Source organism: Rhinoderma darwinii, chromosome 1 (genome assembly GCF_050947455.1).
Source record: "Rhinoderma darwinii isolate aRhiDar2 chromosome 1, aRhiDar2.hap1, whole genome shotgun sequence".
Taxonomy (NCBI): Eukaryota; Metazoa; Chordata; class Amphibia; order Anura; family Rhinodermatidae; genus Rhinoderma; species Rhinoderma darwinii.
This window is the reverse complement of record NC_134687.1, coordinates 282,627,405-282,652,381: the sequence shown is the minus strand read 5'-3', so window position 1 is coordinate 282,652,381 and position 24,977 is coordinate 282,627,405. Positions and strand designations below refer to the sequence as shown.

Here is a 24,977-nt window from a genome sequence, read left to right as displayed (position 1 = left end):
GTTTTTGTTTGTTTTTTTGGGGTCTTTAGTTAGCGTATATATTCTCCCTTTTTTGATTTTTTTTTTTTATATAGCGTGAGTACCAGGTCTGAAATTCAGCAATAATAAATTTATAACTCTTTCTCGTCCTAGGGTTCAAAGAGTAGTTGATTAGCTGGTTAACGTCGTCTGATAGGCTCTTCTCGTTCTTGAAATTATCAGAGCCGCTATCCGCATTAATCGCGGAAGTTGGGCCAGAAGATCTTCCGATCCCTGAAAAAACATTGTTGTCCAGCCGAGGGGAACCTTGATCCCTTGGATTAGTTTGTGGATAATTAGGTGCCAGGGTCTGGAAGGCCAAACTGGATAGACCAGTATCATCCCCTCTACTTGATCCTGTTGGATATTGTGCAACACCCGAGACCGTAGCGTTGGAAGGGAAAGCATAAAGGGTCCTTTTAGGTGGGTCCAAGAAAATGACAAGGCATCCACTTTCCATGTCCTTTTGAGACCAAGTCCTAGAAACAAACCGTTTGGTCTGAGCCGAGTTGGCTGAGGTGAAAAGATGTATTTCCCTTAGCCCTAATGTTTGCTCCATTCTCTGAAAGATTTCTCGTTTCAGAGCCACCAAAGACAAAATCATCTTTTGTCATGACAATGCATCCGCAGCTTTGTTGAAATGACCTTGAACATATCGGGCTCGAAAGTCTAGAGCCCAATTCAATAGCTCCAGAGCCTCTGAGCACAAGGTCTTGGATCTCCGTGCCCCCTATTTTGTTCATGTATGCTAGTGCAGTCCTGCTATCCATTTGGATTAATATGATGTGACATGTTGGTGACTGGGTATATAACCTCGGGAGACCCAGCTTGGCATCTCTGAGTCTCAGAATGTTTATGTATAGTTTTGACTCCAATGGATTCCATTTCCCTTGAACTGCTGCTTTGTGTGAAAAGGCGCCCCATCCCATCGGGGAAGCATCGGGCGTTACTGTTAAGTCGTCTACTCTGTGTCGGATGAGACCAGGTTGAGGAAAATCTAGTTTTACAACTTTTGTCATTTCTAGCCGGACTTGTGGCATGTGGCTCTCAAGTTCAGTTTCGTGACCTGTCTCAGGAGAGAGATCAGCTTAAAGTGCATCTGACGACAAATTATTGGCACAGTGTAGAATCCCGGTTGTGCAAGTACTTGTACTGTCGCCTCCCCTTTGGACAATATCTCCAAAAAATAGACTACCACCTTTGACCATTTTTCGCCTGGAACTCCTATTGTAAAGGAGATTGTATTTAACTGAAAGCTCAGAAACATGAGAGTTTGAGTGGGCAGTAGAATTGATTTTCCTGTATTGATGGAAAATCCTGCTTCACCTAGCAGAGACATTGTGGTGTCTCTGTGAGAGAAGTGTGTCCATATTGAAATGGAAGAGGTCGTTTAGATATACGAGGCACATTATACCCGATGACCTTAGGTGAGAAACCAGTACTTTCATGACCCTTGTAAATGGGTAAGGGGCATTGGAGAGGCCATCACACTCCAATGGTAAATTTGTCTTCTCCAACGGAATTGCAGAAGGTTTCTGTGTTTTTGGAGCAATAAAAATAGAATGGAAAGCGTCCTTTAAATCTATTCTTACTAGATACATGTCTCTTTCTAGAAGGTATCTTAGTTCTGACGTTGTCTTATGCGGAACCTGTTAAGTTTTAGGAACCTGTTTAAGTATTTCACATTTAAGACTGGTCTTATGGAGTCGTCTGACTTTTGGACCAGGAAGTTGTGGCCTATCCAGCCCTTTTCTCCTGGTGTGGCTAGAGAGATTTCCCTTAGAAAGGGCTAGTTCCAACACCATATCGAAGGAACTCTTAGTGGAGAACTTGGGGTGTGCCTTTGGAAGGGATAAGAACGAAGTGGCAACGTAAGGCCATGCTTCGTTATTTTTGTGACCCAACGTTCCAAAACTGATATATTTTTTTTCCCCCATATATATTTGTATAAACTGAAGCCAGAGAGGTTGTGTTCTTACCAGACTGGGTTTTCTTGGAGGGACCATGTCTGGAAGGATTTGCTTTCGCCTGGGAGAATGGTCTGGTGAAGGATCTCTTGGGCTGTCGCAGACAAATTGAGATTTCCCACGCTCTCTCGAGAACTCCTACCGGTATCACGTGACCGCAGCTGCTATTGGCTGCCGCGATTGCGTTTGAGACGGCTGGGGGAGGCTGCCGTCTGCACCCATTAGCTGATGCTAGGTGGCTGTCACCCTGAAGAACACATAACCGTAACAGTAGTTCTCCAATGAACTTCGACAGCTTTTATGATGAATACTCAAAATCCACTTTTTGCCGCCATTGTCCTTGAGACCAATAAAGTATTTAAAGCTCCTTTTTAATGTATGCTGAATGTCTATAGTATAAAGTTTAGAGACATGGTTTATTTTTATTCTATTTCAACTACAGGTAATGGACTTCTGAAAAAGAAAGTGTTGACTTCAGGCAAGGGTCCTGAGAGCAGACCAAGGAAAGGACAAGATGTTACTCTGCGACTGAAGACCTCCCTGGAAGATGGAACTGTTGTAGAAGACAATACCTCCCTTACTTTCACTTTGGGAGATGGTGATGTAATCCAGGTAACCTATATTCCTACAGAGCGTGAAAAAGGTGGCAGTGGAAAAGACAACTGATGTGATATGACTTAGACTTTGTTCATACTGACATTATGGCTTACGGGTTTACAGGATGATAATGTATCCCCTTGACGTTTTTTAAAAGCAGATTTAAGATCTTTTGGTTCTTTTACGTCCAGCTTATTATAACCTTTCAGTTCGTATTGAAGATGCAAAAATTTTTTGGGTAGCTTAAAAATCAGCACATCACAAAAATTTGTAAACAGGCTGGTCATTAACCCCTTCCCTCCGCAGCCCATTTTCGGATTTTCACTTTTGTTTTTTTCCTCCCCACCTTCTAAAAGCCATAACTCCTTTTATTTTTCCATCAATACTGCCGTATGAGGGCTTGTTTTTTGCGGGACGAGTTGTAGATTTTCACAGCACCATTTTTTTGTACCATATAATGTAGTGGGAAACGAGAAATAAAATATGTGGGGTGAAATAGGAAAAAAACAGCGATTCCTCAAGCTTTTGGGTGGTTTTGTTTTTACAGCGTTCACCGTACGGTAAAAACGGCATGTTAACTTTATTCTGCGGGTCAATGCGATTACAGCGATACCGAATTTATATAGTTTTCTTTGTTTTACTACTTTTACAGGGAAAAAACTGATTGTTAAAAATAAAATTTTAGTTTTGTCGCCATAAAGTTTTTTTGTTTTTCTGTCGATTTTAGCCGGGTGGGTGAGGGCTTATTTTGGTACCATTTTGGGATACGTGAGACTTATTGATCACTTTTTATATCATTTTTTTGTGGGAGAAGGGAATAAAAAAAAACAGCAATTCTGTCGATTACCAGTTATGTTAGCTTTTTCTTTTTTACATTGTGCTTGAGGGAAAATGGGAAAAGGGGGGTTTTCTAGGCTTTTTTATTTTTATTATTTGTTAAAAAAAACTATCTTACTGTTTTTTGCTTTTTTTACTTGTCCCCCTAAGGGACTTTAACCAGCGATCGTTAGATCGCTTGAATGATCTACTGCAATACTAATGTATTGCAGTATATCGCGATTCTGACAGACTCATATGAAGACCTGCCGGAGGCTCCGCTCGTTACCCGGAAGTGTCGGCTGTAACACACAGCCGACACACTCGCTCTATGGAGCGGTCTCAGCCCGTGAGCCCGCTCCATATTCCCCCACCCGGCGTGCGCCGTATATATATACGGCAGATGTCGGGAATGGATTAAGAGTCTCAGGTTCTCCAGTCATGAAGTGGTTAAAAGTGAATTTTCAGTGATTTGGCAATTTTTTATTTTTATTTGTATGTCTGTCTAGGCCCTGGACTTGTGCGTGCAGCTTATGGGGATTGAGGAGACTGTACTTATTGATGCAAATTCTAAATATTGCTATGGGAAGGAAGGCAGGTATGTATGCAGTTACTTATTGTCTTCCGTTAAGAACGAAATAATCAGTATTTTATGTTAAAGTAGAGTTAATTAACAAAGGTGGTAGAAAAACACTTTGGGGCATTTACAGATAATCTATAAACACCTACTGTCACAGGTGTTACTGAGAAAATGTTGCCGCAATCATGGTGTCCTATTGCAGCTGAATATAACCGTGCAATTGCCAGTATCTGACTTCCATGCACTAGTTGACTTCTACATACAGTTTGCCATGCATCGCTGTCACTGGAATCTATTACCTGCAATTGCATCCTATACTATACTTCAGGGAGGCTTGCTTACAATATCATCCATCTTTTTGAACTCGCCCTCACCGATCCCTAAAACAAAGCGGCAGAAGCGCTCAGATAAGCCGTTTATTTCTGATTGGCTTTTCTTGGAAAGCCGATGCAACGGTGTACGGGCCCATAGACTTTCTATTGAGTCCGTACGCCGTTACCTTGGCTTTCCGAGAAAAGACAATCCGTAACCAAGCGGCTCAGCGCTCTGCCACTTCGTTTTAGCAATCAGTGGGGGTTTCAGTGCCAAGACCCCCCCACCGATCAAAACTTGAGATGTCAGAAGTTTTCTGAAAGTTTAGTTACCCTTTTAAAGACTGTAGAATGGTTTATTTGCTAAAATTTATTTATTTCATTTTTTTCCTCCATGGAGTCCAAATATCTCTCCCGAAGCCAACCTTGTTCTTGAGGTGACTCTGCTTGATGTAAAGGATGGTCCAGACTTGGAACTACTTACAGGGCAGGAAAAGCTGGCCTTCGCCAACAAAAAGCGGGAACGTGGGAATTCCTATTACCAGCAAGCAGATTATGTGTTTGCCATAAACTCTTATGACATAGCTCTGAATATTGTTAACTCCAGCTCCAAAGGTGTGTATGTTTATTTAGATACAAGTTTCTATATAAGGAGTAAAGGAAGCCATTTTCCCATGGAATATGTGATAATATAACACCACGACATGGCCTGTGATGTCAGTGTGGACAAGTCCCCTCATATTTTCTCAGTATACATGAATTTAGCAAAGTTTGCAATGAATTAAGACAAATGCTCTATTAGGCTTTTGTTCACATAGCTTTAGAACCCTATGTTCGGCATATGTGCCTGGAAAGCTCCCAGCACATAAGCTGACGTGTCCACAGGCCCACATGCACTCGGCATATGCCAAAAAGTGTCCTTTTAGTATACCGTTTTTTTTTTTTTTTTTTGCTGTAGTAGACTATATAGAGGAATACAGTAAAAAAAAAAAGTATATATTATACACCACACAGTATACGTTATTTCACTATGGATGCCTATGTACTCCTATACAGTGACATACATCGCAGTTTCCCATTGGAGGTCTTTGACGAGAAATGCCTCCGACGCATATCTCCGTCGGAAGGCTCTAGCGCTGTCTGAACAGAGCATAAGTGAATGATATTGTACAAGCCTAGATTTATCAGACCAGTTAGTGTCGCTAGCATTATTACACAGCTTGTATAGACTTATGTAATATGATGAAGGCTCAGCCCTGGCAAATATTACAGTATTGCAATAGTGTATTACATGTTTTTCTATTTATTCATCATCCTTGTTTTAAAAAGTAGGGCATGTACCGTTTTAGAGGACATTGTTGGAAAAGTGACATAATTGTCCGGTGTCCTAAAATTACCGCATCATTTCAAGTTGGAATGTATAAGGTATTTGTACATTATAAGTTACAGCTTTGAGGCTGGCAACTACTCTGTGCCAGGTGGCTCCTGCCTTTGGTGTATACTATATTTTATGTTATGTCCTGCGGTTCATATTCACTGGTGGGTATATGGGTATGGGCACTATTTGTAGAGAACTTTGGGCCTAATTTATCAAAACTCTTGAAGGCCCCATGCGCACACCCGTAATTTTCATAAGTAATTACAGATGAAATTGCGGACCCATTCATTTCTATTTGCCACGGACACCTTTCTTGTGTATTTACGGATGTGTGTCCGGGCCGTAGAAATGATCCGCAAATTATAGAACATGTCCTATTCTTGTCTGCAATTGCTGACTTCTATGGGCGCTTCGGCAATTGCATGCGGCTACAGATTTGTATTTGCGGACAGAAAAAACCCTTATGGTCATGTGTATTACAGACTGGCCTTGTTGTCATAGCAACTAATCACCGGTCAGCTGTCGTTTTCCTAAAGTGGTTTCACCCCTTGCCATCGCAGTCATTTTTATTTTTTTTATTTATTTTTTTTAAAATTTTCTTATTTTCCTCCCTGCCTACCATAAGCCATAACTTATTTCATTTTTTCATCAACATAGGCGTGCGTTTTTTTTTGTTTTTTTTACAGAGCGAGTTGTCGTTTTTTAATGACACCATTTAATGTACTGTATAATGTACTAGGGAACTTTAAGAAATAATTTTGTGGGGTAGAATGGAAAAAAATACAACCATTCCTCCATTGGTTTTTGGGTCTCATTTTTACGGCATTCACTGATCGGTAAAAATGACATGCTATCTTTATTCTGAGTGTCAGTAAGACAACGATGATACCAAGTTTTTTTTTTTTGTTTTTTTTTATATATTTGTTTTTTTTTAATATATTTGTTTTTTTCACCTTTTACTGTTAAAAAAAATAAAAGCAATTAAGAAAAAAAAACAAAAATGTAGTATCGTGTATTTCATTTGTGGTGTATTCAAATTTTTAAATACTTTTTTTTATTCCATTTTTTTGGGAAAGGTAAGCTGACTTTTTTTTTTTTTTTTTTACGTCTTTCACCCTGCGGGTTAATCAATACAATATTGTAATCGTTTGGGAATTTAGTATTTTTAACTTGTATATTACTAAAAACTTTTTTACAATTTTATTTATTTTTTAGTCCCATTAGAGGACTTGAACATGCGATCATTACGTTGCTGGAACAATATACTGCAAGTATTATGTAGTGTATTGTGCTTTTAGCGTTTTCCTATTATGGTCTGAGAATAGGAGGACCAAAAAGGAAGGCCTGGGTGCCCCCAGACTGCCATGACAACCATCAGCACCCCATAATTGTGTCTAGGAGGTGAAATGGGGAGGCCCCTTCCTCACTCTGTTTAACAGCTTGGTTGCCTTGATTACTACTGACCGCTGCATCTAAGCAGTTTAACACCCGGGATCAGTTAGGCCCCGTAAATACGGGTCTGCAAAAAGAAGAAAACCACAAATGATGTGCAACAGCTGTAAACCTGCGTCGCCTAGCAACGCTTCCGTAATTACAGAAGCGCCCATAGACTTCTATGGGGAATCCGTGGCGTAATTACGGACAAGAATAGGACATGTTCCATATTTGACAAATCATTTCTACGGAATGGACACCCAGTCCGGTGTCCGTAGCCCATAGAAATGAATGGGTTCTTAACTACGGTCCCCAATTACGGATGAAAAATACAGTCGTGTGCATGGGGCCTTAGTGTGAGGTGTCACGTGTAATATACAGCTGTTCGTGTGAGGTGTCCGCTATAATATACAGCTGACACCCGCCCTATCTGGAGCGGGTTTAGCCAGTGAGCATGCTCCATACACCACTCCCACCGACTAGGACGTACATGAACGTCAAATGTCTGTAAGGTATCAAAAGAGTTGTCTAGAATTACAAAAAAGGGTTTGTTTTCTTTTTCCAGGTGAAGAGTTAGAGATCATACCTATTTGTATGTGTCCAAAAAAGTGGCACAGGGGCTTCATGAATAGGAACGTCATATTTGTCCATGTATTAATGGCGCAAAATAACAAATCTGCTTCAATGTCTGATACAAAAATTATGAAGGGTATGGTGACCTGACCTATTCTCAACACAAACTCTAGCTTAAAGTCCTCTTACACGGGCCGTGTAAACTAGCACCAATCTCGTTAATCGGCGCTCGTTTGCTCCTGTCACAAGGAGCTATGTATGGAGACAAACTCTCGCTACTCTGATCACTCGTCCCCATACATTATCATCATGTCGGCAGCGCGTCACAGGGAAATGTGCTGCCGACAACGATAATACTTTACTTTTTTAAAACTATACGATCAGCGGATGATTGAGCATTTGCTCGCTCATCTGCTGGTCGCTGCCCTGTTTACACAGGGCAATTATCGGCAACGAGCATTCTATGAACAATTGTTTGCCCGATAATAGGTCCATGTAAAAGGGCCTTTAGAGTTCGCACACAATCTAGTAGATTCTGAGAGAGTCTAGATTCACATAAATAAAGACCCCCACATATTGAGTAATGGTCGTGAAAGCTTCTCTCCCAACATGAACAGCTCTATAATACATAGCGCCTGCCTTCTTAGCCCTGCTTTTTTTTTTCCCCCCTTTCCATGCAGTTGATTTTACACCTGAAGAAGAGGATGAATTGTTGGATGTCAAGATGAAGTGTCTGAATAACCTGGCAGCTTCACAGCTAAAGCTGGACCACTTTGAGGCTGCCCTGAAGTCATGTAACATGGTGCTGGAGCAGCAGCCAGAAAATATTAAGGCCTTGTTCAGGAAGGGAAAGGTAATAGAAATACAGATGATCTTGGTTCGCTTCAACCTGAATTTCTAAATCTGAATCTGTTTCTGTAACTGACCATTGGACATTGTCACATTTCTATTGATTTGAAGGGGTTGTTTGGGGATTTCGTAATTTTTTTTGCTCTCTTACTCTTTATGAATTCTATGGCTTTGTGATAGGAGATTTCGTAACCTCTCCCCGACATATGCTCTACATGTACGGTGGAAGTATGAAGCAGGCTCATGTGCTACGTATGCTGTGGGCGTCAAAGCCATTAGACAGAGGGTGCCCTCTCTCTTACCTCATTGACGTCGCTTATAGAGGCAGAGCTTAATAGGGTAACGGAAAAAAAATCACAATACGCCTCAATACTTAAAGTGTAACTAAACGTTCGACAAACCCCACCAATCGCTAAAACTAAGCGGCAGAATCGCTCGTTTTAGCGCTCAGCTGCTTCATTTCTGTTTGACTTTTCACGGAAATAAATGTATCGAAGTACGGGCTCAATAGAAAGTCTATGAGCACGTACTCTGATACATTGGCTTTCTGGAAAAAGCCGAACAGAAACGAAGCGGCTGAACGCTCACACGAGCGTTTTGCCACTTTGTTTTAGCGAATGTTGGGGGTCTCCCTGCTCGGACCCCCACCAATCAAAACTTCTGACATGTCACCATGACATGTCAGAAGTTTGTGAAATGTTTAGCTACACTTTAAAGGGGTTTTCCCATCTTGTTCATTTATGGCATATCCACAGGATACGCCAGAAAAGTCTGATAGATGCAGATCCCACCTCTGGGACCCGCACCTATCTCAAGAACGATGCCCCCTATACTCTGTTCTAGCTTACACTGCTCTGCATGCTTCCCGGCCACTCCCTGGTTAGCTCTCTGAACTACGCTGTTTCTGTAACTCCCATGGAAGTGAATATGAGCTACGAGAACGGCATAGCACGACGAGCTACTCTGTTTCCTGAATCGGTAGCTACGAGAACAGCTCCCATTCACTTTTATGGGAGATACGGAAACAGCGTAGCTCAGTGAGCTCGGCTGTTTCCGTAACTCCCGACCACCTAACCAGGATGTGGCCTGGAGACAGCAGAGCCGAGTAAGCTAGAACGGGGTTTTGGGGGCCCCGTTCTAGACATAGATGCGGCCTCTGGGACCCGCACCTATCTGGATATGCCATAAATTTCCAAGATGGGAAAACCCCTTTAAGTATTGCAGTGTATTTTGCAAACCATCTAATGATTGCATGTTCAAGTCCCCTGGTAGGACACATTTTTTTATTTTGTAAAAGTATGAAAACCTAAATATATAAATTTGTATTTCAATTTAAAAAAAAAAAATCACATTCCACCACAGAAAATATGCTTTTTTAAAGTTACTCAGTACATTATATGGTACCATTAAAAATGAGAACATGTCCCGCGAAAGAATAAAAGCCGGAAAGTGATAAAATGGCTGCTGGGGTAAAGGGTTTAAAAAAAATAAAATAAAAAGTTTCCTCCCTACAGTTTCCACTGAACTAACCGCTACTGCATGTAAACATTGCAGCGGCGCTCAAGTCTTTAGGCAACCCTCCACAAGTACATTGCACAAAGACTTTTTGCTACAGTCGAGGCTTTGACTGCTGCTTTCCACGGCTGCAATGGGGAAAGCCTCTCTATGCTAATGGATGGGTGTTTACAGGCGGCTGCGCGTAGTTCAGTTAAGCCCCCCTGAACACCACGTTTATTCCCTACGTATAGTGTGTACGTCAGGCTGGTATATAGAAGTATACAGATTTTTTGGGATCAAGTGAAGATTATGTCCCCCTGCTTCCTTAGTGACATTGGGGGAGATTTATCAAGCTGTCTTATAGTAAGCATGTCCTTTGTTGCCCATAGCAACCCCACAGTTTCATATATTAATGAGCTCAGGTAAAATGAAAGCGGAGCTCTGATTGGTTGCTATGTGCAACAAAGGACATTCTCACTATTAGCTTGATAAATCTCCCCCATTAATTGCAATTTTTTTTGTTTCCCTTAAATTAAAATGGATGGACATTTCTTTGAGAAGACACTCCAGTCTATAATAGCTGGTACGAATAAAACCGATGTCCTTGAATTCATGAAACAGCACTATTTATTTGCAAACTATCTGGAAGGCGAAAACTGCCATCAACCTCTGCGTTGGATCGCTTGTCGCCAAGGTTCTGGTGGATATTCTTGGAAGTGTATTTACAAGAACTGTGCATCATCATGGGTATCCATCGGAAACTGCTCTTTCTCTGAAAAGTCTCACCGCTCTCTGAAAAAGTGGCTACACATTACTTACCTCTGGTGTTTGGAAACCCCTGAAAAACAAGCTGCACAACTGACTGATGTGTCTGAACGCAGGGGGACATAATCTGCACAACTGACTGGAATATCCGAACACAGGGGGACATAATCTTCACTTGATTTGTTTTTTTTTTGAAGGCTAGAATAGCGTAGTAGACTACACTATCTTATCCTGAGGGATCCTTACAAGATAGAACCCACAGGCCGAGAGCCATCTTTGGAAAGATCCTGATGTCACTGTCCATATATGGACAGTGACGTCAGGAGCTTCCCCAGGGCCAGAGTATTGGGGCAGAGCGCTTCTGGTGCTTTGTCCAGTGACTCCGATATTCTAAAACTCCTGACGTTACTATGCATATATTGACCGTGACATGAGGAACTTTCCCTAGCCAGAGCACTTCTGGTGCTCTGGCCGGGGACTCAGACGTTGTAAGCTCTTGAAATCACTGTCCACATATGGACAGTGATGTCTGAAGCTTCAATTGGCACAGTGCTTGAGGTGGTCTCGAAAGGCAATATGCTGATGTGAAGGGGCCTTAGAGCTGTAGGGAGGGGAAGGAGAATTTAAAAAAAACAAAAAAAAAAAAAACCTATTGCAAAGCCCTCTTAATCTTTACGAATAAGAGGGTTAATGAAAGAAAAATAAAAAAATCCAGACAACCATTCACTCTTATTTTGTTGTCTAAGTACAGTTGATATTAATGCTACTCCCGATATTCGTGAATCGACAAGTAGGACATCTGTACATCCTCCAAAAGAGAAAATACATGCAGGCACACACATGTACATATAGATATGCACATATATAATTACGGTTTTAAGAGAAGGCCACTTATGTTAAGGTGAATCATTTTATTTATTTTTTATATTTCTATGCTAAGATATGATCACTTGTTACAAGTCCAAAGCCTGAACTATACTACTGAAGGCTTCTGATGACCTGACATTCTGATTTCTGTTGGAGAGACTTCAATGGATTCAGTTTTTGGGACAGGATGACAGCAAAACTATTTGTTTGCCTAGTTTAGGCTCTGTTCCGACTTTTGTTAGTTTTTTCCGTCACATTTTCATTACTCTATGACGGCCAGAATAGTATATCATGCTGCACTACTTAGTAAAACAAATGGAAACCCGAAGCACTGATTAAATGTTAATAAGATCCGTTCCAAACGAAAAACCACCTATGATGCTTAGTGTGAACAGGAAATACCTATGTATATATATTATTTATTTTTTTTACATGAAGAATTTCTTCACATTTCCACTAGATGTCTCCCTAGCACAAGCAGAACCCATGTTGCATTTTTTTCCCCCACCGTTAACCGTTAGTATTTATGCATAGTATTGTTAAAAAATTGTTATATCCCCGGGTGCTCACCGCTGGAACCACCACCGATCACTAGAATAGGAGTCCCGATCTCACCGTTTCTCCTCACCAGCATAACCTTGGTGAGGAGGCGTTTGTATGGAGTATATCTATTATGTCCCTTCGTTATAATACTTTTTATGAGGAATGTTCGGTGTTAAAGCTTAAAGGATTTCCACCCAAAATGTAAAAATTCCCTTATGTGAGAAATAGACAAAGATTTGTAATTGTGTTTTGTAATTCTGTAGATGAGCTTCTACTTTATATTGCCAAGTTTCATAAAGCATGGTGTATTTGTACTTGTGGTTTAATCTTCCACTTTTCTATGCGCAGGTCCTGGCCCAGCAAGGAGAGTATAGTGAGGCTATACCCATTCTAAGGAAGGCATTGAAACTAGAGCCATCTAATAAGGTACTTCACACAAAACTTATCATGTACTGACTTATGAGAATAAATAGGACTTGGGGGGAGGCAACTTTTTTAAAATCAAACTCTATTTAAAACCTAACAATCCAGGCTTTGGAGCAGGATTTTTCCACTCCAATGTTATGTATGTGGGCTTATTTTCAGGCATTTTTCACACTGAAATACGGCTGAAGAAACTGAAGCTGAACGCCTCCAAAAATCTGCCCATTGATTTCAATGGGAAAAACGGTGTTTTGTTCCGACAAATCTCTTATCTTTATTTATTAAACATTTTTATGGCGTCCACCGGGTGGGTTAAATAACAGAAAAGTAATGGTTATGGTCATTATGGATGTGGCAATACCAATAATGTGCAGGTTTTTTTTCCATAATAAAGCATTTTGTAAGATCATTAAGGGGTCAAAGGTGTTGTGTGAAATTAGAAATACATGGCTGTTGTCTTCCAGAAAGCGCACGACCCTTAGGCCCTGTTCACACTGAGTTATTTGACACGGCCGCAATTGCCTCCCATTGATTTCAATAGGAGGAGGAGGCCTTTTTTTCCCGTAAGCGGAGAAAAAAAGCTTGTGGGGAAAAAGAAGCGACATGCCCTATCTTGAGGTGTTTTCCGCCACAAAAACCCAAGAGAGTTTTTGATGTGTTTTATGGCAAAAAAAAAAAACACTCGCGTTTTTTTCCTTAGCCTGTTGAAGAAAGGTAAAAAAAATAAGAATTTTCTGCCTGCACAAAAACTCTGTGTGAACAGGGCCTTAGGGGGCTCTTTAGTGGATGCAATTCACTAATCTATCTCTATTAGGGCTTATTCACACGAACGTATAATACGTGCGTGCTACGCGCGTGATTTTCACGCGCGTCGCACGGACCTATGTTAATGAATGGGGCCGTTCAGACTGTCAGTGAATTTCACGCAGCGTATCTGCGCTGCGTGAAACTAATGACATGTTCTATACTTGCTCGTGTTCCACGCTGCACGCACCCATTGAAGGGAATGGGTGCGTGCAAATTGCGCTCGGCACACGGAAGCACGCTACTGTAGTAAAAACAGAAAAGCACCACGTGCTTTTCTGTTTGTAAACATAAAAACAGAGTGTCATCATGATGCCGGCTGCGCGAAAATCACACAGCCACGCATCATTGCACCCATTTTAGATCATACATATTAAATATCCATAGTAACAAAATATGTGAAGCTGAATAAAGACATAAGACCTTATTCACACGACAGGGTTTCCCAGCCGTGTGACGTCGTTCATAAAACTGCCGTCACACGGCCGCAGTAGGAACAATAGACCCCTAATGGGGCTATTCACACGACACGGGAAACCCAGCAGTCAAAAAATGGGACATGCCCTATTTTCGGCCGTTCTCCCAGCCCCCATAGAAGTCTAAGGGTCCAGGTAATACACGGCCATCACTGGGATGTGTCCCGAGTGACGGCCGTGTCTTCCGTCACTCGCTCTCTCTCCTTCTCCTCATAGTGCGAAGTGCATGTGAGGAGGAGGAGGGTATTTGTTTGCTCCCTGTAGGAGCGGAATCCCCAATCCCCGGTAAAGACTCCCCTTCTATGTTTGTGTAGAAAACTTTCCTCTAGACATAGGATTGCCACTCTTGTTATATTTACAATCCTGGCTATAAATAGATCATGAGAGAGATCTCCGTATTGACCTTTGATGTTTTTATACAAAATTATTAGGACACCCCTCCGCCATCTTTTTTTTTTCTAAACGAAATAACTAATTTTGACAATTTTTCTATGTACACCAGGCCACCCGTTCCATTTATTACTTAAGTTGCCAGGCTTTGAAACGCTCAAGCTCTGCTATGTCTGTCTTCTGCACTGGTGTCCAAAACTATACACAGTATTTCAGCATTCTTACTAGAGACTTAGGCCCCATGCACACGACCGTAAAAATTCTCCGTAATTACGGACCCATTTAGTTCTATTGGCCGCGGACACCTTTCCGTATCGCTACGGATGGGTGTCCGTGCTGTAGAAATGTTCAGAAAGTTATGGAATAGGTCAGTTTTTTTGCATTTTACGAGCCGTGATCCCATACTTTGTATGGAAGCAGGCCCGAAAAAGCGGACGGCCGTCGGCGGCCGCCCGTGCCTGCAATCGCAGGCCGTGATTACGGGCACGGCTGGGTGCATGGGGCTACGGTTATGTGTACTGTCAAATAAAATTCCTCAGTCATTTTCCATGTCTGTTTTACCCAGTATTATCCTATTTAGTATGTAATGGTGACATGTATTTTCCCTTTCCAAGTGGCATAACCTTACATGTATCCGTGTTAATTTGCCACTTCTCTACCCAAGCCTTTACTTTTCCAGATCCATTTGCAATAGAATACTGTTCTCCTTTGCATTTTCATCCCTCCACAAGGTCATTAATAAATATATTAAACAGCATAAGGCCCAATGCTGACCCCTTTGATACCCCAGTAATAAGGGTGACGCACTCTAAGTATCTACCGTTATTAACCACCCTCTGTTTTCTATCACGGAGCCAGTTGTTAAGCCACTTACACATATTTTCCCCCAGTCCCAGCATTTTCATTTTATGTACCAACCTTTCATGCGGCACAGTATCAAATGCTCAGAAAAACATAGATAAATGACATACAATTCACCCAGGTCCAGTCTAGAACTTACCTCCTCATAGAAGCTGATCGGATTAGTTTGACAGGACTGATCCCTCATAAACCCCTTAAAACAACGGCCGTCACAAGGATGCGTGTATTTCAATGGGGCCGTTGTTTCAACGGACTGTGTGAAGGGTCCGTTGAAAAATAGAGCATGTCCTATTTTCTCCCGTTTTCACGGATACCTCAATAGACTCCAGTCTATGAGGAATCCTTGAAAATGGGTGCCGCATGGGGGTAACCTGGATGTGGAAAAAGTGCCCTTTTTCACGTCCGAGTTTGCACTCGTTCGTGTGAATCTGGGCTAACGCTGCTTATTCTTGATTTTTAATCATGTTTTACAACCCATACTACCTAACATTATATGGCACAAAAATGGTGCTGTGAAAATCAACAACTCGTCCCACAAAAAAACAAGCCCTCATACGGCAATGTTGATGGAAAAATAAGAGTTATGGCTTTTGGAAGGTGGGGAGGAAAAAACAAAAGTGAAAATACGAAAAATGGCTGCGGAGGGAAGGGGTTAATGACCGCCAATACGCCTTTTCACAGCGGTCATTAAGGGTACTTACTGCACAGTGTCATAAGCCCAGAGCAGGAGTGTCCTATGCCGACTAGAGCAGGTGTCGGGCTGTCTAAAGACAGCTGGGCTCCTGCTCTAATGGCCAGGATTGGAGTTGCCTCTAATCCTGGCAGTTTAACCCCTTTGAAACCAGATGACTGTGGCATCTGAGGGATCGGGCTCCCTCTCTCAGCCCAGCAGCATCCCTGCGACACGGTCTGCCATCAGTATATGCCTATTAGGCCCTGTCAGAGGCAGGGCCTAGTAGCATGCCTGTCAGTTTTACACAGAAGTATTGCAGTGTATTCTAAAAACGATCGCATAGTGAAATCACATAGTGGGACTAAAAAAAAAAAGTTAAATAGTATAAATTTAATAATAAAAAAATAACACTTCCCCTTAGAAAATCCTTTTGTTATGCAAAAAATAAAAAAGGTACACATAACTGCTTTTGTTGCGTCTGTAGCAGCCCAAACTATAAAACTATTACATTACTTAACCTGCACATTGAACGTTTTAAAAATAAAATAAATAATGCCAGAACTGCTTCTTTTTGTTCATCCTGCCTTTGAAAAAATGCAATAAAAAGCAATCAAAAAAGTTGTATGTGCCCAAATGGTACCAATAAGAACTACAAATAGTCTGGCAAAAGATAAGCCCTCCTACAGCTACATCAGAGGAAAAATAAGTTATGGCTTCTAGAATATGGTGACACAATAACAATTACTTGTTTTGTGCAAAAGTAGTAAAACAAAGAAACAATATTTTTTGTGGTATCCATGTAATCGTAAGAACCCGCAGAATAAAGTTGTTATTTATACCACATGGTAAATGGCATAAATTTAAGATGCAGAAAAGAATGGCGGAATTTCAGGGTTTTTTTTCATTACCCCTCAAAAGTTAAACAATAAATTATATGTACCCCAAAATTGTAAAAATACCAATTGTCCAGCAAAAACCAAGCCCACTATGTCCATGTTAATCGCTCCATCATTAAAAAGGTTTTCCAGTTCCTAAAAACTGATGGCCTTTCCTGACTGTCTGTACCCCGGCACGGCAGTAGCGGCGATTCTCATTATTACAGCCTTCTCCCGTTGAAGTGAATGCTACCTGCTGTGTCGGCGATTCACAATACGAGCAGTCACCAGAATTAAGGGAAACCACACTCGTACGAGCGCTGCGGCCCCTTCAAAACGGCTGATTGGCGGGGGTCCTGGTAGTCGAACCCCAAGCGATCCGCTATTTATGGTTTATCCTGAAGATGGGCCATCAATTTTTAGGGACTAGAAAACCCCTTTTAAGGCATAAAATAGGCTGGTCACTAAAGGATTAAAGTGGTTTCACCAGTCCAGGCACATTAAATGTGGTTTTGTTTTAGAATTTCTTCTCTTCCACAGACCATCCACGCTGAGCTCTCTAAATTTGTGAAGAAACATGCAGATCAGAGGAATGTAGAAACTGCTATGTATAAGAAGATGTTGGGAAACGTGAGCACTTCCACCAACAAGCCCTCAGAAAAGTACTCTTGGGTAATAAGCCATTCTACCAATTGATGTCTTTGTGTAGAAAGTTATAGCCATTACATAAATAGAAGCCAGCCTGGCGATCAGCTGATCTGAAACTTTTAAAGGCGTATTCCCATCTTATGGCATATCCAAAGATTATGCCATAAATATCTGATAGATCCGGGTCCCAGCTCTGGTACTTGCACCCATCTCGATAACGTGTCGTCGTCGTCGTCCCCGCTTGTTGAGACGACTGCTGGCTCGCTGTCCTAAATGGTTTCTGTAACTCCCGTAGAAGTTAATGGGAGTTACAGAAACCGCGTAGCACATTAAGTGGATAGAGGTGCATCTATCAGACATTTATGGCATATCCACAGAATAAAGCATAATTGTCTAAGATAGGAATACCGCGTTAATGTTTCCCTATGGGAAACCATGTCAAGGGTGACTTGGCAACAATTGCAGAAAGTCTGACCCAATCAGTAAGAAAGTTGGCTGCGACCTTGTTTCCCATAGGAATGTGGTACTCCCTCAATTTGACTGCAACTCGCATGTGACCCAATGCCACACTCTTGTGCGTTTTTTTTTTTTATCGGTGCACAAATTATTTCAAGAAGCTTTACACTTCCCGAAGTGTAACAGAATGTCACCAATTTATCATGCCGGCAGCACATCTCTCTGTGAATGCTCGTTTGCCCGATAATAGGCCCGTGTAAAAGGGCCCTAACCACCGAACCTTCCCCACTTCACCAGCTGCAACTAAAGCGGAGTGCTGACAGGATGCAGAGAAAGGGGCGCTATTTGGGTCCTATTAATTTTTTTCATACCCATACCAGCTAATAGGATGTGACTAATGAGATTTAACTTTCTTTACTCTGACTAAGAGAACCAGAAAATGGCCAGACTCTCTCTCCACATGTATGTAAGTGCAGGAAAGCAGTGGTGTGGGCACTCCCACTCACATTCTTTTCTTATGAATCATTTGGATGCACTCCTTCTATAAATCTCCTTGTAGCAGTGATCCTCTTTTTTTTGTGACTTGATTTAACACGTTGGTATGCATAGGTGTGTACTAATGTTGTGTTTTGTCCTATTCCCTTTTCAATGAATCTCTTCTTTTAGTAGTCGCTTATATTTAGTCTTACCTACTTTGTTTTTCAGCATACATAAAGAATTGATTGCTTCTATCGGTAAAGGGGCTGTACCAACTGGGCAACCCATTCTAAAAGGGAAGTTGCTGCTGAATCCCTTGTGATCATCTGTAATCCCTGGGATAAATCAAGAGCAGTCACTGCAATGCTACATGGCGGCACCAAACCTGATCTAGATGGAAAGATTTACCCCTAATCCAATGAAAGTTCTCTTTTTTTTTTTTTTTTTTTTTTTATAGATTATTATTTGGACACTTCAGAGAACATTCATAACTATATTTTTAAAATTTTTTATTTTTATTTTTTTTTGCTATAATCCAAAACCTAGAAAGTTCTTGGTTGAGTAAATTAGTAGTGGCAATAATAATGATCATTTGGCAAATGCTTTTTTTTTTTCCTTAAACCAAATGGGGCAAAAAGTTTCATTCGTTGATTTGAATATTCTTTTATTTAGCATTCACACAAATTGTAGATGCAAACCTGTTATTGGTTGTATTGACCAGATTGTCCTTTCGTCTATGATAAAATCTAGCTGGTCTAATAACTACTCCGGAGTGCAATCCAGTGTTATGTTCCTATTGTAGAATGCATAGAACTTGCAGCTGTAGAAAGAATTATGGAGCTGCATGAATGGACCTGCCATTGCTGGAGGCCTCAGAGAGATTAAGGATAGAGGTTCTTTTTGGTGCAGGACGGTCATTGTGTGCAGTAAAACCCTGCTGACTCCGTGGAACGTGAAATGTTCAGAGCACTCAATCCAGTTTAGATCTTGTATGATTTGTTCAGTCAAGTACAGTGAAAGCGCCTGTAATCCTGCATCAAGTGAGATTCTGACATGTGTTGGAGAACCGAAAACTACAATATAATATGGAATTTCAGAAGCAGAAGACTGAGATACTCAACACAAAATCGAAAAACAAAACATTTTTTCTAGATAACATTTTATTATGATATTTCTGCTGAAGGTTACTTTTTTTTGACCACCTAATAAACCAGAAGATTAATAATTTAGCATTTATCAGGTCTCATTGATGTCGGATTAAAGGATTTTACTGTTTTTGGCAATCAACTTTTATCTTGAATTGGTGATTGTAGTTTAGACTCCTGTACAAATAGATCGTATGTTATCAAGATATACTGAAATCCTTCTTTTCTTTCCCACAGTCTATTTCCTGGAAGTGGCTTTTTGGGGCCACCGCCATAGCAATAGGAGGTGTAGCCCTTTCTGTTGTAATAGCTGCCCGCAATTAAGTCGGCATCCCTTGATTATGAGGACGGAAGCCATTTTCTGTAGTGCGAAGATCAGGAAGTGTCAACAATTCTCACAGCTTCACTCTGAACAAAAATTCTGTTTAGGGTGCAGTGTACAATCGATAAAGATATTCCATGTGATATTTATAAAAAATTTCAGAAGAGATGCCTCATTTGTCCCATCACGGACTGTGAAACAGTGCACCTTTATCATGGAGTTCTAGTGAAGCTACAAACGTGGGACGTGACGGTAAAATTATTTGAACTCCATTCATACAGTGCTTGATGTACGTTTTTCAGACCGGTATCTGGATAGTAAGAATGTTCTTGTTCTGTATTTAGTGAAATGTTTATTCCAAAACATTCCGAGGATTGTTTTGGCCAAAGACTGTTGCGGCCTTTCTGTTCCTTCAGCAAGAGCTGATCCCGGCCCCTGACCGGCCAAGCGACTCTGCACTTCTCCTATCGTGTGATCTAAATATTGTAAGACCTCTTCACATCAAGTCATTTTGGTAGATGTTGCACCGTCCTTAAAACAGGTGACACCACAGCTTAGTTGCTGGGGCTGCTGAAAATCTAGGTGTCCTCAGTAAATAATGTTCTCTGTATATTCCAGATTATTTTGAAAAGAAGAGATATTTATTAAAGAAAGTTTAATAATGGCCTCCGCATACAACCTCATCGGCTACTCTTGTGGCATTGATCACAGATCTAATGTTTTCCTCTGTTGATAATAATTTAATGGGACTATCCGCCCTGAGTTTTTCTGTGGGACCACATTTTTTGCAGCTCATCACCCGTTCTCCTAAACTTAATATACCCTTTAAGTGCAGTTGGTTACCTTTGTTAGGGTGTAGGACAAACTGCACATTGAAGTTTCCTTGGTAAGATGAGGTTGCAAAAAAAAAAAAAAAACACATTACCAGATGGGCTGTCTAGTTGTATCAAGAAATAAGCATTGGTGTAAAGGCAATGCTGTCCCTCAGATGCTTAGTGGAGTTCAGGTCCTGATAGGTCCCCTAGACAAGTGCTACATCACCTCGCTCCAGTAGTGATGTTTGGGGATTGAACCTGCTTATTGTTGGTATGTATCGTAATCAAGACCATTTTAGAGATTATATTATGTATGGTAATTAAGTTAAATATATGTTTTCATTTTACTGGTTAATAAACCTGATTATATTGTTTAATTTACTCATGGTCTGTGACATTTCATTGTGAGACTTGGCTAAATGGAATTGTACTAATTATTTAAAAAGGAAGTTTAGATGAAAAAGCTCACATCAAAATATCTTGGAATGCGATTTCATGTTTTTCCTCCCCAGGGCAATATAGTGTTCAAATTCTCCGGAATATTTGCCAAATGTAGTAATCCTTACATGTACTGGAGACTACGGACACACTTGCAGAAATGTGCAGTTGCTGATGCCTTCTCAACATATTTTTGAGCACAGACGAACAATGGTTGCCTAGAAAATTATGCCCTGCAACGGGTCATAGATCGCTGTGGAGGGCATACACTACCGTTCAAAAGTTTGTGGTAACCCAGACAATTTTGTGTTTTCCATGAAAACTCACATTTATATTGATCAAATGAGTTGCAAAATGACTAGAAAATATAGTCAAGACATTGACAAGGTTAGAAATAATGATTTTTATTTGAAATAATAATTTTCTCCTTCAAACTTTGCTTTCGTCAAAGAACGTTCCATTTGCAGCAATTACAGCATTGCAGACCTTTGGCATTCTAGCTGTTAATTTGCTGAGGTAATCGGGAGAAATTTCACCACATTCTTCCAGAAGCCCCTCCCACAAGTTGGATTGGCTTGATGGGCACTTCTTGCGTACCATACGGTCAAGCTGCTCCCACAACAGCTCTATGGGGTTGAGATCTGGTGACTGCGCTGGCCACTCCATTACAGATAGAATACCAGCTGCCTGCTTCTTCCCTAAATAGTTCTTGCATAATTTGGAGGTGTGCTTTGGGTCATTGTCCTGTTGTAGGATGAAATTGGCTCCAATCAAGCGCTGTACACAGGGTATGGCATGGCGTTGCAAAATAGAGTGATAGCCTTCCTTATTCAAAATCCCTTTTACCTTGTACAAATCTCCCACTTTACCAGCACCAAAGCAACCCAAGACCATCACATTACCTCCCCCATGCTTGACAGATGGCGTCAGGCACTCTTCCAGCATCTTTTCAGTTGTTCTGCGTCTCACAAATGTTCTTCTGTGTGATCCAAACACCTCAAACTTCGATTTATCTGTCCATAACGCTTTTTTCCAATCTTCCCCTGTCCAATGTATGTGTGCTTTTGCCCATATTAATCTTTTCCTTTTATTAGCCAGTCTCAGATATGGCTTTTTCTTTGCCACTCTGCCCTGAAGGCCAGCATCCCGGAGTCGTCTCTTCACTTCTATTTAATGAAGCTGCCAGTTGAGAACCTGTGAGGCGTCTATTTCTCAAACTAGAGACTCTAATGTACTTGTTTTGTTGCTCAGTTGTGCAGCAGGGCCTCCCACTTTTCTTTCTACTCTGGTTAGAGCCTGTGTGTGCTGTCCTCTGAAGGGAGTAGTACACACCGTTGTAGGAAATCTTCAGTTTCTTGGCAATTTCTCGCATGGAATAGCCTTCATTTCTAAGAACAAGAATAGACTGTTGAGTTTCACATGAAAGCTCTGTTTTTCTAGCCATTTTGAGAGTTTAATTGAACCCACAAATGTAATGCTCCAGATTCTCAACTAGCTCAAAGGAAGGTCAGTTTTATAGCTCCTCTAAACAGCAAAACGGTTTACAGCGGTGCTAACATAATTGCACAAGGGGTTTCAAGTGTTTTCTAATCATCCATTAGCCTTCTAACACAGTTAGCAAACACAATTTACCATTAGAACACTGGTGTGATGGTTGCTGGAAATGGGCCTCTATACACCTATGTAGATATTGCATTAAAAACCAAACGTTTGCAGCTAGAATAGTCATTTAGCACATTAACAAAGTGTAGATTGTATTTCTGATTTAATGTTATCTTCATTGACAAAAACTGTGCTTTTCTTTCAAAAATAAGGAGATTTCGAAGTGACCCTAAACTTTTGAACGGTAGTGTATATCCCTAATTTCTCTCTCTCCAGAGATTCATTGACCACCAGGAAAACAGGCTGAGTGTTGTAAGCCTCAAAATATTATAGGATGGAGCAGAGGGAGGTATTAAACATAATGTCAAACCCTATTCACTGATGCCTACCACTCATCCCAGCCTTAATCTCTCCATATACGTCAACTGGTTTACTGCTGGTTCTCAACCTCACATTAATAAAGCGAAGTTTGGATTTGTCTGTATACTATAAATCCTAGGATGACCACATAGCTTATCTTTAAATCTGTGGATAGTTGCAGCCCAGACTTTTCACGTCTTCATCTCCTGCAAGATGAAAAGCCTGAATAACTGCATTCACTACCCACCCACTTGTTTAGATCGCTACTGCCTGCTGCTTAAAAATCTATTTTTGTTTTCTTTGACAAGATAGCCCTTACCTTATTACATTGTCATTCGAGAACCGAGACTATTTAACGCTTTCCACAGTACTTTAGCTGGCCATTACAGGGCATCATTAGGTTATGCTATTATGTAAGGCTTACAAAGAATTGACTCCATACCACTAACTGCTGGTCTCTGAGCGCTATTACTGGATAGAGTAAGGGTATGTTCACACGGCCTATTTACGGACGTAATTCGGGCGTTTTGGCCCCGAATTACGTCTGAAAATAGCGCCTCAATAGCGCTGACAAACATCTGCCCATTGAAAGCAATGGGCAGACGTTTGTCTGTTCACACGAGGCGTATATTTACGCGCCGCTGTCAAATGACGGCGCGTAACTAGACGCCCGCGTCAAAGAAGTGACCTGTCACTTCTTTGGCCGTAATTGGAGCCGCTATTCATTGACTCCAATGAATAGCAGCGCTAATTACGGCCGTAATTGACGCGGCGTTCAAGCGCCTGCACATGCCGGTACGGCTGAAATTACGGGGATGTTTTCAGGCTGAAACATCCCCGTAATTTCAGCCGTTACGGACCCCCGCCGTGTGAACATACCCTAAAAGTGGACTTGCACATCTGGACGTACACGGTTACTAAGCTTGCTCTGGCCTATCATTCAATTTTCTTGAATATACTGCTGAGACTTTTGAAATACTTGATCCTGACTTTAGCAGATAGGACATTGTGTAACTGATGGCTACAGACGTAGCAATTTTTCTCCCAAAACTATAAACGACCGTTTGCAAACATTATCCTTTTGCTAGCATGCATAAAAAAACATTCTCAAAGACCAACTGTTAACAGGAAGATCAATTGGAAGGTTTATCGTTTCTGCCTAAAGATGTTTGTCGGTTGGCTGTAAATTGTTCCGATCATCTGATTTCCAGAACATAAACTACTACTCAACATCACAGGGACCTGGTCTATGTGAAAATCTCTCCTTATCGGCTTCCAAAATGGCAAATGAAAAAGAGGACTTGTGCAAAGGCAAATGTGTAACTACTTGTGTCTATTCTGTTTTGATCGTTCGCAAAAGATCCATGATAACTCCAAGTATTTGTATCATTCACTGATCGTTACTTGTGTATGTGATCGCTCCCATAATTCTACCACCTGAAATTGTTTATCAATTATGCATTGGAAAAATAGTTACGTCTGTAGTCCACATGTGGATTTTAACATGGATAACTATATATACCATATAGCCAAAAGTATAAGGACACCTGACCATCACATCTAAATGAGTTTTGTTGGACATGCCATTGCAAAACCATAGGTGTTAATTTGGAATTGGTCCCCCTTTTTGCATATATAACATCCTCCACTCTTTTGGGAAGGCTTTCAACAAGATTTTGGAGTGTATCTTTTGGCTGAATGGTCACAAATTCCCAAAGTACATTTGTGAGGTCAGGCACTGACGTTGGTTGAGAAGGTCTGGCATTCCAATTCATCCCAAAAGGGTTGAGGTTGAATGTCTTTATAGACCTTGTTTTGTGCACAGGGGCACAGTCATGTTGGAGTAGGAAAGGGAAATACACCAAAGGGGGAAAGACCCGCGCCTGATAGTGTAGTAGTTTATGAAATTAACCAGATGGACACCACACCCAGAGGAGAAGGTGAACCAGCGAGGTCTAGGAGAACCAGACAAGTGGTTTTTCCCATATGGGACTGTGTAAGTACTGACTCTTCATCT

General features: G+C 41.1%; 1 protein-coding gene across 1 annotated transcript in view; it reads left to right on the top strand.

The window, feature by feature from the left end:
* FKBP8 (FKBP prolyl isomerase 8) overlaps nucleotides 1-20,941 on the top strand; it is a 54,112-nt gene extending 33,171 nt beyond the window's left edge. The window contains exons 3-9 of the mRNA XM_075864507.1: nucleotides 2,428-2,597; nucleotides 3,908-3,996; nucleotides 4,690-4,904; nucleotides 8,355-8,527; nucleotides 12,544-12,621; nucleotides 17,238-17,369; nucleotides 19,661-20,941. Of these exons, the coding sequence (XP_075720622.1) occupies nucleotides 2,428-2,597; nucleotides 3,908-3,996; nucleotides 4,690-4,904; nucleotides 8,355-8,527; nucleotides 12,544-12,621; nucleotides 17,238-17,369; nucleotides 19,661-19,747 (944 nt within the window). The 3' untranslated portion in view covers nucleotides 19,748-20,941. The remainder of the gene's footprint in view (nucleotides 1-2,427; nucleotides 2,598-3,907; nucleotides 3,997-4,689; nucleotides 4,905-8,354; nucleotides 8,528-12,543; nucleotides 12,622-17,237; nucleotides 17,370-19,660) is intronic.
* Nucleotides 20,942-24,977: the final 4,036 nt, after the last annotated feature.